This window comes from Chamaea fasciata, unplaced genomic scaffold (genome assembly GCF_029207755.1).
Source record: "Chamaea fasciata isolate MVZ Bird 193981 ecotype frontalis unplaced genomic scaffold, bChaFas1.0.hap1 SCAF_1, whole genome shotgun sequence".
Classification (NCBI taxonomy): Eukaryota; Metazoa; Chordata; class Aves; order Passeriformes; family Sylviidae; genus Chamaea; species Chamaea fasciata.
Window position 1 is genome coordinate 132094413 of NW_027094086.1, and position 19056 is coordinate 132113468.

Below are 19056 nucleotides of genomic sequence, written 5' to 3' on the forward strand. Positions count from 1 at the left end.
GCACATTTATGTAGATAAATGACTCAAGTCTAAAGAATTTGCAAGCTAAAAGAAGGTATCAGAGCAAATATCTACTGCTGAGATCTCAGTTAGACTCTAAGGCACCTAAGTAACCTCGACATTTTGATTATAGCACAAACTCAGTGGACTGGAAGTTAAATGCTAATATGCCATTTTTCATGTTGAGTATCTTCTCTATATTTTTTTATTGCTTTCTAATGTTTTTTCATCATTTATTTGTAGAACATTTAAAGACATCTTATCAGAAAATTCTGAGCATTGTAAAAAAATCTCATTGTCCTAAAAAGAAAAATATGAAAGGCTTATTTTTATATCAACAGCCTACGCTTTTAATAACCAGTATATAATATAAAATTATATTCCAAAAGAATCTTTTATTAATTAAGAAAGAGGAATTGCAACATACTTAACTTTTGTTTAAAACATTTCTTTCTCTATTGCAGATTGCCACAGAGGCAATAGAAAATATTAGAACTGTTGTCAGCTTGACACGAGAAAAAAAATTTGAGTCGATGTATGGAGAACATCTGATTGTACCATACAGGTATAATAAAAATAGCTAAGCTAAGAAAATCTGTAACAAATTGCAAATATTTACTTCGACAAAAATAATTTTTTTGTATAGTGTACGATTTAATGTATAATTTAATTATCTCAGAATTCATGCCAAAATGTTGCATATTTTTATTGACAAATGCAACCAGTCACCAGCCAACACTTTTTAAAATTTGATTTATTAATTTTCTGTTATAATATTGATATCTTCCATGTCACTTGGTTTGGAAAAATGTTGGTTTTAAGTGAGTTTTTGGAGTAGTCTAATCTAAACTTCCACCTGATTTGTTTTGGGTATTTATTTAAAACTTTTTTAATGTGAATTGAATATTACATTAAGCCATTTTTTATAGTGTTAGTAAGATGGAAAACATTTGAAAATTGCTTAACAGGTTTGGGGCTGAAGAGAAAGTAACATAAGTCTGTCTGGGCTAAATTAAAATTTAAAAGTCTTAAAGTAAACAACTAAATAGATTCTAACAATTAAAGTTTTACTTGTTCCAGAATGGAATGTTTAATTTTCAGACATCTATGAAAAAAGTAAAGGAAATTAAAGTATATGTACACAGATATAATGGGAAAGAAGCAGGGGTGCCACTGACACATCTGCCATAATAAGTGAGTGGTTAGAGCACAGTGCAGGACATAAAATATATTACTTGTTTTTTTTCTCAGGCTGCTGGGTTTTGAGTTCATATCTCGCAGTTTGCAGAACAGTTCCTAACCATTCTCAGGGTTGACACTGATGGGATTGCTCCAAGACTTTCATCTTTCTGTTTTTCTAGTATAAATAGGAACTTACTGCCCAACGAGAGAGATACGTTTTTAGTCAATGTTTCAGTGTATGTAAACTTTCCATTCATAACAGTATCAATTGAAGTAAATTGTTTTTTGTGTACTAGGACTTCAGTATGACTGCACACTTTGATGAAAATATGCATTTTTTTTCTATGCAGAAATTCTGTGAAGAAGGCACATATATTTGGCTTTTGTTTTGCCCTTTCACAAGCAATGATGTTCTTTACCTATGCCGGCTGTTTCCGGTTTGGTGCCTATCTAGTGGTAAATGGGCACATGCAGTATAAAGATGTATTTTTGTAAGTATCTCTTTTGCAATCCTTTTTCTGTGTGTCCAGAAAAATTATTTATAATTTAAGAGCAATAGCTAAATAGAAGGCTATGGGAACAAGTACAATAGACTGAGATCCCACCAGTGTGGATATCAGTGACCTGAATACCCAAGAAGGTCAACCATACTGAATTTTGTTGCCAACCTAATTAAAGATAGTTAGCACAGCTGATTTTGACCAGAAGATGTTAGAAAGTGTCTGCATCCCATCTACTATATGAACATCTCTAGCCAGCTGAATGAATTTGAGGTTAGATTTGAAAGGGAGGGTTTGAGCTCCCTTTCAAAAATTGCGTGAGCCTTTCTGGGCTGTTCAAATGCAGAATAAACCAGATCACTTTATGTAGCTCTGAAGAAAAAAGACAAAATTAATAAAAATGAGTCTATTTTACTTTGCCTTAAAACAGGTTAAGAGGTGTCATATGTCAAATAGCTTTTCTTGGTGATGCTTTTGTTACTATGGTGTGCGGCAGTAAGTAATAGCTGAAGACAACAGGTTCTTAAACTATTCTAATGTAGCTTATAAATTACATAAAATTCCGTAAAATGACATAAGAGTCATCAAAAACTAATAAAAGCATAGTTTTCAACCTTTATCGGTACTGTAAACCTGTAGCAGTGTATTTCCACACCCAAACAAATTTTTCCAAATAAGAAAAAGTTGTTTTAGTTACACCCCTGACTTTTAAAGAAGAAGCACCAGAACCTTCTGTTCTTCCCTTATTGCAATTGGCCCAATGCCAGCACAGGGGCACTGGTTGGGCTTTGGAAATGTTTCTTTAAATGTAGAGCTGCTTCTATTGGCAGCAAGCCAAATTAGCCCTCCTGAAACATTAAGTATTAAAGAAAGAGCACAGAAGTGCTCAAGTGTTTCTTGGGGTGTGGCACCTGCACATGGCTTTTATTCTTTTATTATTTTGTTTCTGTACCATTTGTTATTTTCTATTTTATTAAAACCTTTGCTTTGCAAAACATACCCATCTCGCAATATTAATAAGCTACTCTGGGAAGTTGCAGATCAACCCTCAGACTTGATACATCTTCACAGGGTTTATTACACTCTGGCCACGTGTAAGACTCTATCATAAACCCTGCAATTTTTTTCCAGCAGAGACGTGGTAGAAAATTAAGTCTTCATTGTCACCTTGTTATAGGCTTGATTTCTTATTTTCACTGATGCCTTAAAAAGTGATCAGTAATTCCCAAAGGTCGTTGAACTATAGAGAGGAAACCACAGTGATGATAGAACAGCATTAGAGTAACAATGTTGCCATCCATTGACCCCTTTCCTCCTAACCCCAGCTGAGATTTAATATACTAACCAGAATTAATAACTAAAGAAATTACTTCTAATAAGTAATGGAGACACTGAATTTGGAATGCAGGAGTATTTATCTCATATCATTAAAAGAGGGTTAAAAGAAATTTCTGGAGCTAAATGAATAATAAAAGCAATAATATTTCATTACTATTTATTCTTCCTAAATTTAGTCCTCTTTTTTCCTCTGAGTAAAAGTTGACAGCAGCCACATTTCCACTGTTCTTTTCTTCACTGTCTGTTGATATTTTTTTCCTGATCTCTTTGACAGAGTGTTTTCAGCTGTTGTATTTGGTGCAATGGCACTAGGACAAACCAGTTCTTTTGCTCCAGACTACGCTAAAGCCAAGATATCAGCAGCCCACTTGTTTCTGCTGTTTGAAAGAGTGCCCTCAATAGACAGTTACAGTGAAGAAGGAGACAAGCCTGTAAGTAAGCCGTGTGTGATGGGTGATAGCATTTATTGGTAATATGGATAGCCCTCTGCTCCCTCCCTTCAAACTGATTCTTACTCTCCTGATTACATCCTTATCACAATGCATCCTTGACACTATCTGAACACAACATGCACCAAGTTCTCTATTGTGAGTCCCGCTTTTGCACATAGAGCCAAAAGGGTATTTCTTTTGAAAATCTCTATTGATTTTGGGGAGTGGGGGGGTGGGGATACTTCTTCAATTCTATTTTAATCATTTGTGAAATTGTCTTAAAAATGTATCAGTGATAATATTTTAATTACAGGAAACATTTGAGGGAAACATAACAATCAAAGATGTGGCATTTAACTACCCAAACCGACCAGAGGTCAAAATTCTCCAAGGTTTGAATCTAAATGTAGAAAAGGGACAAACTCTAGCTCTTGTTGGCAGCAGTGGCTGTGGAAAGAGCACCGTTGTTCAGCTGCTGGAGAGATTTTATGACCCACTTGATGGGGAAATGGTAAGTATTTTTGCAAGAACCTGTCAAAGTGCTAAATGATGGTGTTCTTAATTGGTTTTCTGTGATGTGATAAGTATAATAGATATTTGTAGGTTTATTTTCTTAAGTACTTTTAATGTAAAGATCAACAGTGACTCATTTGGTCTCCTGAAGTAAATGAGATGTATGTAAATCCCAGTTTCCCACGTTACAATGAATCAATGAAGATCTGTGCTGTAAAAATATGCCTGATCCACAGACTCACAATGGTTTTAAATTCAGGGCAAATTTCCTGAGGTTTTTATAGTAAGAACAGTTTAAAAACTAATATATATATGTATCTACTTCTGTATGATCTAGCAATAAAATTCACCATGTTCTCTCTCAAAAAATAGTGAACATTGACAAAAGTAATTCTTTTCATAATTTTTAATTTTCAGAAACATCTTCATGAGTATGCCTGCTTATCAAGTGATAGATTGTAAATACTTCCAGTAATTTTGGTTTAAAATATATGTAGGGTTTCCTCTACTGCTCATTCAGCACCTTCACAATTTTTTCCACATAATGGTACTGTTAATTGCTGTTGTTCTTTGATGTAAATGTGCTCAGAGGTTTTGTCAGAAACAGAACACACATTTTGGCCTTTATGAGGTGAGAAGAGGATTTTAGAACCTGTCTCTACAGAGAGACAAAAACATAAAACAATACTTAAATAAAGCCTAGATGCAATGGAAACTATTTTTTTTGAGGTTAAAAGTGCCGAAAAAGGCTCAGTGTAGCAAAATGATGTGTAGAAAGAAGCAGCATAGGTGCCCCAAAAGTGTGTTTAACTAAGTGCAACTTCCTTACAAGTGTTTCTGACCTTACGTGTCCATAAATAACCAACAGTTTACTGAAGGGTAAAACACAGACCTGTGCCATAGAAACCACAAGTGTTGGACTAATTCTCAAGCTGAGTTGCACTGTGAACTGAGTGAAAGAAGTTTAGCTTAAAGCAGAAACTGTCAGAAGAGCTGTTCACAAAAGTTCCTTCATTTTAATTGGATTTTGAATCATGTTCATTTTGACACGTTTTCCTTTGAAGAAAAAGTTACACTGGCTGAAAATTGACTGTTCTAGCACCAACTGTGGAGTTAGTAGAATAATGTAGAATTGACTGTTTTGGCACCAATTGTGGAGTTAGTAGAATAATAGCCATGCTGTGAAGGGGGCAATTCTTCAACTACCCAGCTGATCATGTAACCCAACACAGAGCCTGAGCGCTGCGCTGGGTCACTCTAGTGGAGATTTAACAGCCCTTTTAATGTCCTGGTATTTGTCCCAGTTAAGGTGACTTGTGCAATTATGAAGCTGATTAAAAAAAGAAAAAAAAATCTGTTTTCATTTATCTAATAGAAAATGACAGCAATTCAACAGGCAAATTTAGCAGAAGTATGAGAGAGTTGCCAATAAAGAAAACTAGCTGCAAATGACATCTTAAGGAACACAGAAGTAAATTTCTTCTTTATAGATGCAAAATAGAGGAAAACTTTCCTGCTGAAGAAACAATTGAAAGAACTTTACCCAAAGGCCTTTGAAGTTGCCTTAGGATATCCTATCTTCCACTGTCTTCAAAATCCTAATTAAATATTGAATAAAAGGAATGAGACAGCATTCACTTCTATGAATTAGAAAATTTTGGAACATAGACAAGAAGGAGGGGAAGGGATTATGTGGGCTTGTAATTGGTAAGAAAGTGCTAAGGAAAGAGCTGCAATTGCACAACTTCTATGTACGAATTTACAGTAAGTCTCAAATTCAAATATAGCCATGTGACTAAAATTTAAAATGTTTGCTTTCTCAGCTTTTTGATGGCAAAAATGCAAAGGCACTGAATATCCAGTGGTTGAGAGCTCAGATTGGTATTGTCTCTCAAGAACCAATCCTATTTGACTTCACTATTGCTGAAAACATTGCCTATGGAGATAACAGTCGGCAGGTGTCCTTTGAGGAAATTGTTACTGCAGCAAAAGAAGCCAATATTCATTCCTTCATTGATTCACTGCCAGATGTAAGTTATTCCCTTTCTTTCCTTCTCAGAACTGAGTGTGAACTAAAGTAGCAGGGGAAAACTGTGTCTGCTTATAATTACCTGGGGTACAATAATTCTCTGAGATGAAAATAAATCTGAAACAATATTTAAAATATTTTTCCTTATTTAATTATGTTTGCCATACTTATTTTCACTCTGGGAGATTCCATTGTCAGGTGGAGAGTGGAACTTTTAAGATCTCAGGGAAAAAACCACACAATTATAACTAACTGAGAGCTGGTAGTAAGGGGTGGGGTTTTTAAAGCCGAACATTTCTTTTTAAGGTCCGGTCTGTCTGAAGCATATGTAAAAGATTCTGCTAGACTGATGAATTTTCACTTTCTTTCAGTTATACATAGCCAGAATTTAAATTTCAAGTATTCCTATGGTCTTAAAATTACGATGAATTTTTTCACCTATATATATGAGACAAACACATGATAATGTAAGACTGAGCATCTTGGGTCAGAAGAAAGGTCTGCCATGCACAAAATCTTGTCCTGTGCAGTGACCAGGAAGACATAATTACAAGTATTCAGTAAAAATTTAATCACATTTCCCCAGAATACTCATCTCACTTTGCATGATTTTTCAGAGTTTAAATCCCAGTATTGTCACAGACTTTCACTGACCTTTGGTGTTGCGTTGTCTGATTGAGAATAACGTTACCATTTCAACCTTACAGTGTCTTGTTGCTTTGAATTTATTAAACACTTGATGTTATAAAGAAGTCTACTAGTGAAAGATCTATAGATCTGTGGCAGATAGAAATTCTGGTTAGTTGTTTTCAGAAAGCTGCTGGGGTGGAATATGGAGATTATAGGAGGCTGGTGTCAGAGTTGATATGCTTCAATATCCATCCAAGCTGATTTTCATTCACAGGCTGAACTTAATTTGTTTTTTTCCAGAAATACAATACCCGTGTGGGAGACAAGGGAACCCAGCTTTCTGGCGGCCAGAAACAACGTATCGCTATTGCCCGAGCTCTTGTGCGTAAGCCCCAAATTCTGCTTCTGGATGAAGCTACTTCTGCCTTAGACACAGAAAGTGAAAAGGTAACTTAAATATGAGCCAGGAATCTGAAATCTAATTTTTTTTTTTTTTTGTATTATGATGACTGTGTTTACTTCCACAGTTTAATGCCAAAAGACGGAAATATGGTGTCCTATGCAAATTACATATTTAGGCAAATAATAGACAAATATAAATGTCTTACCCTCCTTGGGGGGAAAAAAAAAGTATTTTTTACATGTGTGGCAGTAGGCAGATTGAAGTTGCTATGAAGAATGCATTCCATAGCCTAGAAGTCTTCAGGCTTCAACTGAGAAAGTGCTATCAAAATTGAATCAGGATACACAAACTACAGAAGCCAAAAAGATTGAGGTTGCTGCCAGAGAACATTGAGGGTTTTTTTCTGTGAAATTGTGAAATGTGGCTTTCTTAGGTTTTCTTCCTTCTCCCATTTCTCTCTGGTCATTGCTACATGTTCATGGCTAAAATGAAAATTTCAGGTGAAAATTGCTAAAACATTTACTTCTTTTTTAAGCCCAAAGCTGTATCTTGATACTACAAAAGTGCAATCTAGCTGTAGAAAATTAACAGAGAGTCTACAAAAATACTTACTACTAATGAGGCAAATATTATATCATATATTATAATCTGGAAAGTTAAAATTTTCTACTAAGTTTTGATCAATTGTAGGCATGAAAAAGGTTTAAGGGGGAAATTAATTGATCCCATGATTTATTGTTTTCTTGATTATATGCCAGTTAGGTATTGAAATTCAACCTCTTACTTTATTCTGCATTAATAAATGTATGGAATAAATACAGGAAAACTGAGATTGTTTTTAGTATCTTTCTGCCAGTGATAGCTTTAAAAAAATGTGATTCATGAGACTCCATGTGAATTCATGAGAACTAGTATGATAGCAGTTGGCCCAAGAATATTGACTTGACTTCCACATACAATTAATCACTCATGAAAGGAAGCTGTGGAGGTCCCCAATTAAACCTCCACTTCACACAAAGGCCAATACTGAACTCCAGTTTAGATTATACTGTGTCTGGTAGGGTACTTGAAATCTCAAGGAAATTCAGTAGAGAGGTTTTTGTCCCTGTTCCAGTGCTTAATTATCCTTGCAGTGAATCCTTTTTTATAACCAGTCAGAACATCTCCTACAATTTAAGACCATTTTCTCTTTTTTTTCCTAAAATGCATCTCAGTAATGAGCCTGATTCCCTCTATTTCTCTTAGCTATGACTTCATTATCCACTCTGCCAATATGGGCTAATTCTAAGTCAAGGAGCTTGAGCAACAGATATTCCCTTCCCTTCATTGTCACATTAGAGTTTACAGATGGCAGTTGAGATATATCTCCCAAGAGCTGCCAGAATAGTTCACCTTTTGGTTTGTTGGTTGTGCAGATTGTCCAGGAAGCACTGGATAAAGCCCGGGAAGGTCGCACGTGCATCGTGATCGCTCACCGCCTCTCCACCATCCAAAATGCCGACAAGATCGCTGTGGTCCAGAATGGCAGGGTCATAGAGCAGGGCACCCATCAGCAGCTGCTGGCTGAAAAAGGAGTCTACTATTCCCTAGTCAATGTTCAAAGTGTGTAATGCAGCATCTCAATTAAAGGCAGTACTTATCTCTGATTAGTCGCTGTGGCTACTTTTGTCATTGTAATTCAACATCAACAGTCAGTCTTGATATTTTTGGTTTTCTTCATAAGTTATGAAAACCCTAGAAATACTAAGTAAATGTGTACCGGTTTCTCACTACTAGTTTTCATTATTCAAACCTCTTTTCTATGTGGCCAAAGCAGACGCCCATTGCACTCATGAAAGTAGAAGCATGCTAACTCAAATGTAATTAATATTAGCTTGCTTTGAACTCTTTCAAAAATCACACTAATTAGGTGTAAGCAACTTGGAAATATTTTCATACTCATTAAAAACAGTTTTGCTCTTGTCAGAAATAAACCTCCAGCCTTATCCTCGATGTGCCTGTGTAAGACAATCAGTCCTGGCCTATTAGGCTGTTATGAGAACTTGCAGGAGAGCTGAAGCTTGATGCCAGATGTCTGTTGTTATGATGTGAAGTTTCAGCCTGGGATGTCAGCAAATGCCTTGAAAATATGGGCACAGGCTGAAAACAAAGGTCCCAGAGCTGTAAGTAACTTACTGAGGGTTAGTTACTGAAAATTGAAGAGCTGCAACCTTAAGAGATGGAAAAAGACTGCTTGAAATGAAACAGAAATTAAACAGTAGTTAAGGAAAAAACCCAAGACCACAACTGATGGGCAAGACAAGGCATCTGCTGCAGCCTGGGAAAGTACTCTCTGCAAGTCTCTTAAAATCCTGGGAGTCAGAGGTCAAGGATTAAGAGCTCTCTAAAGACTGCAGTATTTTATACAAGGTGAAAATCCTGGCTTTGGACTTGGAGGAGGGGAAAGGAAGGCATCCTTTTCACTGTTGACATCCTTGGTTGAGAGCTCTTGATCCTGAGCACTGCCGTGACTGAGATTCTCAAGGACTGTAACCATCGGTGCTGAATTCTTGGCATCAGCTCTGGGTTATTGTATATTATTTGCTAATATAGGATGGCTTTATTAAGGGCTAACTGCTTTGAATATGGAGTAATATTGATTAATAATTATTAATAACTAAACAGTAGAAATGTATTTTGTTACTGAGTATTTATGGAGTAAAGTTTTGTTTTTAAGTTTAAAACTGTCTTGATTAATCAATCGTCCACGCTTCTGTCATAGCAATTTCTCATTCCCTGAGGTTTATGCATATGGTCTGTCTTACCTACACCTAGATATTTATTCACATAGAACGAGTCTGTAAGCAGATAGGCTCATCAACTAGGCTCAACCATGTACAAATTACACTCTACAGAATGTTGATTGATGCAGTCTCATTGTATTCCTCTTGAACCACATACCTATTTTCTTTTGTTCCTGTCTTAGATGGAAAACCAGTTTGACTGGAAAATTCGTTTCCTATTTATGCATTGGTTGATACAATAAGGCTCTTGTCTGTCAATAAGGATATTACTCTGCATAATAATATAAATCAGTTAGACTGGCAACTGTAAGAATGAAATAGGTGCTCTTCAACATTATAGTCTGAAGATTCAAGTAAGAACATATGAACATACTTAAACTGACTATTTTTTACTAAATTCTGGATGTTAGTATTTTGTTTTTAAACTAGAATTTTTAATTGTTAATGATACATTTTCAATTATTGGATTAGTAATGATTGGGTTATTTCCCAAACTCATTTCAAAGATGCTTGATTTACCAGACCAATTTAGGTCTCCATGAAAATCAAGATAGCACTGTAAATATTTTATCAGAAACATCTGAAAACAATATTTTTTTTTAATTTTGGCCATATAGTTTAAAATATATTTCAGACATTGACATCAAATGCAGAAACTTTCCAAAACAATCTATTTCCCCCCATTCTTTTCTTCTACATTTTAAAAGAAGTATTTGTTGAGGCTTATGCAAAAGTTTGTATAATAATTCCAAATCCACCATAAATGCTTGAAGAGCTATGCTGCTGCTCACAATTACATCCTTTTCAGAATTTTTTTTCAGAAGACCGTGACAGCTGTATTGCTAATACTGAGCGACCATTCAATACCTCATCACGTAGTTTATAGGCACAAAGCCAAAAGGACAGACAAAGACACCTCCAAAAATGTGTTCATCATATTCTATTCATACACCTTTAAATTGCAATGATTTACCCAAAAGAAGGGTTGGCTGAACGAGGACAATTCTGTTTTAAGGACCATTATTCTACCACATCTTTCGATGGGGCTTGAAAGGTCTTACTCCTTAGCTCTGCCATCTCAATTAGGCTCTGACCTTTCTGGTTTCCCTTGATGTCACAAGACACTTGTCTGAGCTCTAAGTCCTCCTTGTTGGAGTAATCAGCTCTTGTCTTTGCCCATAAGAAGCCTGAATGCAGGATGATATGTATATGTTGTTATTCTGAAATAATTGGCCTTTTTCCCTCTGTCTTTGACAGCCTGCAACAGTTTCAAGCAGCACTCACTGTTTTGAGGGCAGATAATTTAATGTTTTCCCACATATTTCTTGTTCCTCTAGACCCATTATCTTTAGAACAAGTCCGTAGAGAGATGTCAGCATTGACACCACCTTGGCAATCCTAACCACTTTGCAAGCAAATGCCACTGACTGTGGGGAAAGAGAAAGCAAGGGCATAAGTTCAACAGTCTGATAGCCCTCCTGCTGAAACAACTAATCAAAATAGAGTTCTCAGAAGAAAAAGAGGATTTAGGTCTAGAAAGTCATTCTTACTGCAGATTCTTATATGGCTGGAAAATACCAGTGTCCTGCTGCCCAGCTTTCTCCAGCATATTGACTCCTGCAAGGATAATTGGCTGTTCCTTATGCAACAAGTGTCGCATTTCTAAACTCTTCTATAATTTCTGACATAGAATGAGCACATGAGTAAACTCCATCATTCTCCCTAGCCTCAAGAGTTTCTGAAGTATTTCTCACCAATACCATAGACCATGTACTATGTCCAAAGGAAGACTATACATCAGTTCTGGATCTCCACTAGTCTCTTCTTCAGGCATTCCTTCAAAGTTCTTCCTGAGCTATCCCACATGTTGGGAAAAGTTCAATGGTATTCCTCCCTAAAACCGACTCCCCATCTATCGAGATTTTGTGGAACCAGCTCCCCTTTCTTGCAAGTAAATCTTTTGAATCTGATGTCTCTTTCGTGTTGCTATACTTGTCTATAAAAGCAACCTTCCTGGTAGCTTAATTTTTCTAAGACACTAAATATCTCCTTTAAATATTTGTTAATGAGTAATCCTTGTAATCATTCATAGCACAAATAGACATGAACTTAATTCTTACTCATGGTATACAGTCTATTTGTACCTTTGTAACTATTTGTCCTCCTCCTCTCCCTCAAAATCCAGTCTAACTTGTAGGTTTGGTCATTGAAAGGAAACAAGAGAACTTGGAGGAAAGAAGAAACTTGATGCACTGCTTATGAATACAGGGCAAAAACATTCAATTCTTGTGCAGAAAAAGCTACATTGTAAATGTATCTACGGGCAGCCGAAATAACTGTTGTTGTCAAGTACTCAGTCTTCTAGACAAATTGTCTAGAACAATGTCGTTTTATCATAAATTCATCCTGTATTTCCAAGAGAGGATGGTATCATTATTCTAGTTACCTTAAGGCAGTAAATTGAAAGCTGAAAGTAAGAAACAGGATTAGGAGCAACTTCAAATTCTTTGCTGTGGATTCCATAGACTGTAGAGCTATCAAACATACAGAACAGGAAGAACAGGAGGGAAAAGAGCAGAACTCACATGGGCAACTCACAAGGGTAACAGGCAATCCCCGTTATTGAAAGCTGAGTACATTTAATTTTGTCTATGCATGCTTATTCCTGTATATATTTCATTCCAGGTGTACTCCATTAAAGAGGGAGATCAGTGTCATAATGCTGTTGCTGTAGAGATCTAGCACAGCACTGCACGTAACTCACAGTGAGCACTGAAATCTAAGTAATTTCTCTCAGAAAGTCTGTTTCTGCAGGGTGAACAAAGATCTGGCCAATGAAGACTGGGGCACCTTTCAACTTCTTCTAGGGCTGCTGTCACTAGCAGGTCAGATTAACAACAGCCTTGTATTGTATCTCTTTATACGAGGGTGTGAACATGATTATCATAAATACCTACATTGTTAATGCCTCGGTGTAGAGGAAATGAATCACACCTTGAATGAGTGCCCTACTAAAATTAGCATCTTAGATTCTACATTACGTAATGTTTTATAAAAATAGATCCATAAACACTGGCTGCAGCCTTACATTCATAAGCCAGAGATATTTTTAATGGAAATACTAGAAATTGTATGGGGCTGTTTTAAAATGTCCCAACATTTAAAGTCATTGATGTTTTAGAAAACTTAAAAGTAAATATTGTGCTTATATATATAGTCTCTGAGTAGAAATGGTATCATGCATTTGATTAGTAAAGGAGACAAATATGTTAAGAATCTTTTTTGAATACACAAACACTTGTTCTAAGATAAATAAGTGTGGTCCTTACATCATCTAACTAACAGAAATAGTTTTATTTCCATGTTAATTCTGATTTGGTTCTCAAGTCACTGAAGAAAAAGGAGTAAGTGAATAACGATTAATCCAAGAAAATATTCAGTTCATTATATACAAGATGTTAAAAGGAAGCAATCTTGAGGGAGAAGGAATACGTATCTATATGACACAGGAACTCTGGGTTCCTACTTATGTTTCAAATGTCCATAATAAGGACAGCTTTCATTACAGCAATATATAAAAAAGCCAGGGCAGAACTTAGAAAGAATGAAGCTACTATAGAATCGTAGAATGACTTGGGCTGGAGGGAACCTTAAAGAACATCTAATTCTAACCCCTCTGTTGTGGTCAGGGACACCTTCCACTAGACTGGTTGTTCAGATTGAACAGTTCCAGGGATGGAGCATCCACAACTTTTTTGGGCAACCTGCTCCAGTGCCTCACCACACTCAGGGTAAGGGATTTTTATCTAGCACCTAATCTAAGCCTACTCTCTTTCAGTTTGAAGTCAATTTCCCTTGTCCTGTCCCTACATGCCCTTGTAAGTAGTGGAGGTGCACAGTGACCAGCACTATCTACTCTCTTTACCGTCGGGGCTATGACAAGCTGTTTGGTTAACACTGACACCACACTTTTTTCTTTCTAGGCACTCTTCTCCTTCCCCAGCATTAACTTCTTCTTACCTTCCCTTTTACCTAAACGACATTTTGTACAGCTTTCATTTTGGATTAATCAATGCACTTGCTTGTTGTAGAAACTTTTCAGCCATTCTCAGCATATATTTAATAGTGTTGTAAAGCAATACATAATTTTCATCTTGTTCAACAACAACAACAAAAATTGCACACATTCCAAGGGATGAGTAGGAAAAGGCGCTATGGAATGGTGACACATTTCTCCATCCATCAGATGAGTTCCTAATCTAAATTAAGTTTTCCCAGGATTTTCTTTTGGGTAGCTCTACAGAAGATATATCTACATGTATCTGTCTATTTTTCACTGTAAAAGAAGATGAGTTATTAAAGATCAGAGCTATTTACATATCTGCTGAATCAAAAACAGCTTAGACACTACTCCTCATGCATATTAGAGTTGTGAATTACAATTCAGGATGCTAATATTTCCCTGTTCAGCTTGTTAATGGTACATTCAATGAAGCATACAGCAATCTAGATTTGCAGATGTTTATAGTTTTGTTTCCTGCAATTTCCTGAGGAGCTTGATAAATAATCAGAAGCTTGGTTGCTTCCTTGGCATTTGTATGTAGACATGTGAAATCTTTCCACTGAAGATATGATTATTCCTTCTAGCTCTCATTTCCACACTATTACCTATGAGACTTTAATTGTAGAATAAAGGTATGTGATTTCCATCTAAGAATATTTCATATCAAAATGAAAATAAATTTAAAAATATTTTTCAAAATTTCTCTATAAGTACTTGTGAAAAATTGAAATGCTGGAAGCAATTTCGGTGTTTGAACTTTAACACCATTTTCCTTTGAGTTTATGATGAAAGGCGTGTATTTTCTTCTTTATTACTCTATTCTGTAAATCAACAACTTTTCTTCCTATGGCCATGTATTTAATTTGCCACATGATGGCCTCATTTGTTCAGAAAATGGCTACACTGATCTGCATTGTCTTTTTTTCTTTTTACTTCTTGATGTATGTCTTGTTCAACTCGCTATATGCAGTATTCTTCTAACCCAAACAGCAATATTCTCTTTCCTGCCTAAGGGATTAGCACATCAAATTTACAGTCCTGACAGCATTGCTGCCATGTCTTTTAAAGTCAGAATTCCTAAGACCTAGACTAAGGCTAACTAGACAGATACTAACTGCTCTTCCCAGCCTCTACTATGTCAAGCAGACCTGCTGGAGGCAATCCATGATGGTAGATAATGTTTATCTCCACATTCAAACCAAAGGCCTTTCATTTATTTCTTCCTAATTTAATCTAATTTGTCACAAAGCACATCAAGATAAAGAAGGACAAAGAAGAATCTTCCCACGTAGAAAGTATTTCAGAGTATTATGTGAGCAAAGAGGTTTTCATTTAGTCTGGGTAATTTGATTCCAGCTACAGAGTTTGAGTTCCATTATTTTTTCAGTTCTATTTTTTTCAGTTCCATTTTTTTAAGAGAAATTGCATTCAATACCAGTATCATTCGACATTAAATTTCATGTGACCTCTACATTTTACAGAACACGTAAAGGAATTTACAAAAGAGGGTTTTAAATGCCACATTTATATTAAAGTGAAACTGTTCACCCGTGAGAAAACAGGCATTTTACCACCAACAGCAGTATTTTATACTAGGTGAATTTAGTATTGCCTGTTAATAAAAGATAAAAGCACTTCATAGTTGCTTGATTTTGCAGTTGTGGACGGGAAATTCAGTGTTTGGTTTGATTTAGTATACCACAGACTTTAAAACAGATGTTCAATGCACTTTCATATGACCTAAATGAAAATCATTTTAAAATAATTTAACTGTCTAATTGGTTAAACTGGCTGCAATGAGGACACAGAGATGGTTTACTGCTTTAAACTGAGAAAATTCTCTTTCTAGGATGAGATTGCTTCACAAGATGAAAATAATTTTCAATAACACATCAAAGAACTTCTCATTGTGGGTGAATATGGATGTGCACAAACACTAATCTTTTTTTGTCCAGTAGCAGAAGAAGAAGCAATAGGCTCAGTTTCATCTGAACATGAGAAAACAGTTTATTATTGTGAGGGTGGATGAACACTGGAACCTTTTGCTTAGAGAGGTTGTGGAGTTTACATTCAGATATCTAAAACTAAACTAGTTATGGCCCCAAACTACTTCTTCTGCTTGGCGCTGCTTTAGCTAGGCTTTGGACTAGACAATCTCCAGTGGTGTTTGTCAGCTTCAGTTATTCTGTTTTTCTGTGCAGGAAAAATCATAGTCAACCATGTGGATCCAACCAATTAAATATATCCACTCCATATGGTGTCTTTCAGTATGCAAAACCATTCAATACATCACAAGCTGTATTAAGTAGTAAATAGTTACCAAAAAATGCTTGAACATACCTTCATAGACTTTTGTACAAAGAGCATGTAAAAGTCTCCCATGCCTCAAAGATGACTATAACATGACAAAAGGAATGTTATAGAAACACTTTGTGACCTCTGCTGACAGCCTGAGGCAAAGAATCAGATTTGGATTGTCTGCCAAAGGAGAAAAGAAGGTTGTTTTTTCACTCTTACCAAGAAGCCATCATTTCTAACAGAACATTGTTTCGACATCATGACAGTAAGCCATGACTTTACCCGGTGAAAGCCAGGGACTGGCAAACCTTTGTTGTTAGGAATTGCAGATAATTAATTACAGGACAGTCACAGGCAGCTGGAGAGTGGATGCTGTGATACTGCCATGGCTACTTTTCTCTGCTCTTCTGAGACCAGCTTTCCCCTTCCCCTCTGCCACCTTCTCATGCTACTGCATTGCTGGAAGACCCTCAAAGGCCACCCTGAGAACTCATAGTGAAAGGAAAACACTAAGTTCCTCCAAGTTTCTAAGAGCTCCCACGTTATCAAACCTCATTCTGATCAAATTTTTTTTTGGTTTAATTTTTTGAGCTTTTCATCCCTTCTCAACCAATGCTATCAAACTCTGAAAAGGCAACATTGATTTTCTAGATATAAATACAGCCATCCATTAAACTAATTCTAGAGAGAAAATATAGCAGAATTTAAAGCTTATTGTAAAACTCTCTGGCAAATTTTTCTTTATCGGAATATCAATGAATGATTTTTCTAAGAGATTTTCCTTACACTGTGATGGAAAAGCTGGAGGAAGAAATGACCAGGTAATAGGGAAGTTTTCAGTCAAGTCATGGCTGTTCTTTTCTTGTAATAGAGACCTCAAGTGAATATTCTCTAAAGATTATTCTAATATTTGGTTAATTTTATTATAAATATATCACAAACCTGCAGAATTTCAAATTTTGTTATGTCTTTGAGCTAACATCATTTTATGAGTGAGGGAGCACCTTGTATTTTCCCACCCTAATACCTGTCTGTGCCAGATTGCTTGTACTCTTCCTCCATGCCCACATTTCACTCCTCATTGTCCCCTTGCATTCCTCAGCTCCCATTCTGCCACCAGCCCTGCCTGATTTGCAAACTGCAATTCTCTCCTTCCTGCCACAGCTTTCCTGTTCACCCTTTTTCCTCTCCTCTGATGCTTTCCCTCCTCTGTCACTGGGTAATGACCACAGGAGGGCAAGGCATAGTCCAGTGCATGAATCTCTGCCACCTGTCTTGTTCTGAGGGGGGCCCTGGGGGAGGGATCTCTCACAACTGGGTTTTTTAGTGCCATGTCCAAGATAAGAGAAGGAATGGGGGGAAAAGTGCAATGTCCATTCAGGTGGTGGCTACCTTTCTAATTGCATTTGGAGTTGGTTTTACAAAAGGCTGGAAATTGACACTTGTGATTCTGGCCTTCAGTCCTATTATGGAAGGACATAACACAGCTCTCTGTACAAAGACATGAAAAACATATGAGCCATATCTTCTATAATCCCATTTGGTGTCTGTAAGATTTAAAAATACAATATGTCTCAGCAAATTTAGATCTTGTCCACCTACAGAAAGGTGTGAATTGCTGCATGATGACACTGGTGCAACTGAAGAAGAGCAGTGCCTCCAGCATGTACTCAGATACAATGCTGCAAAGTTTCCATATGTTGGCTGTTTTTATAACAGTGGCTAAAGAGGGTTTTTTTTATTTTTCTAATATATTTTCGCTGTTGATTTTTTATTTTCATTTCTTTTTAGTAGTTTAAAAAAGCATCACAAAACATGTAGAGATGGAATCCCATTCTTAAAGAGAATATGGTCTTACAAACCTCACAAACCCAGTGAGAGTTACAAACTAAAAAGACAGGCACGTGGCAAAAAATCCATGAGTATAACACTAAAATACCAAGGTCATTCACGTGTATTTATTTGTATTACATTATGAAATGCCAGTCTTGCCATCTTTTTGATCTTTTATCTAAATATGAACAGCGGGATCACAAAATCCAGCAAGTTTTGAAACTCAAAATTCAATAACAACCGCCACCCACAGAAAACGTGTTCCACCCCTTCACAATCCAGCTGCCACTGTTACATAGCTTAGCTAAGGAACAGCTTTGGGTACCTTCACTTGGCTTCCCAGTTCAATACAGCATCTCTCTTTGGTTACCCAGTGTTCTTCACTACTCTTCTAACTCTGATTATCTCTTTTTTCTGCTCATCTTCAAGGCACTGTTTGCCAGCCACTTCCTGCCACGAGTGCACTAAACCTGATGTAGGTTTTTCCTCATGGCTCAGAAGTGGGAAGGACCTTCCCTGTTACTGAGACTAGGTCTCGTTTCTGTAGAAAATGAATGTATGACCTGAGCTTTTTAACTCCACTGCTTCAGGAAGGGTATTCTACTTGTTTGAAGGTTGAACATCTCTTTCCAAAAAAGAATAGATGTGCAGTTCCTGTATATTGATTTTTTCCTGGACCAACACTGAGCCTTTGCTTTAATAGCTCACTCCTATGGGTTTACTTTCCTATGCTGTTTATAGAACTAAATCTTAGATTCTCTCAGATGGCATTTTGCTAGACAATTGAATTAAGTAATTTTAGTTTGCTCATACACTATAGATTTTCACTGATCATATTTTTCTTCCATTGTGTCGTATTGTATTTCACATAATTATGGTTCATCTGCTTCTTTTATTACTACTCTCCAATATCATTTACCTAATTCTGTTAGGTATTCTGGTATTCTTTTGTCCTGGTCTTCTCACTGATTTTCTGTACTGATCCTCTCAGTTTTGTACCATCAGAAAATGTCATTATCATGAGTATTGTTTGTATGCCCAAGCCATTAATTT

General features: G+C 36.4%; 1 protein-coding gene across 4 annotated transcripts in view; it reads left to right on the forward strand.

Annotated features, from left to right (window-relative positions):
• ABCB1 (ATP binding cassette subfamily B member 1) overlaps nt 1–9758 on the forward strand; it is a 49665-nt gene extending 39907 nt beyond the window's left edge. For all 4 annotated transcript variants that reach the window (XM_066198138.1, XM_066198122.1, XM_066198129.1 and 1 more), the window contains 7 exons: nt 465–565; nt 1533–1673; nt 3295–3451; nt 3765–3962; nt 5788–5994; nt 6924–7070; nt 8442–9758. In XM_066198138.1, coding sequence (XP_066054235.1) covers nt 465–565; nt 1533–1673; nt 3295–3451; nt 3765–3962; nt 5788–5994; nt 6924–7070; nt 8442–8636 — 1146 coding nt within the window. In that variant the 3' untranslated portion in view covers nt 8637–9758. The remainder of the gene's footprint in view (nt 1–464; nt 566–1532; nt 1674–3294; nt 3452–3764; nt 3963–5787; nt 5995–6923; nt 7071–8441) is intronic.
• Nucleotides 9759–19056: the final 9298 nt, after the last annotated feature.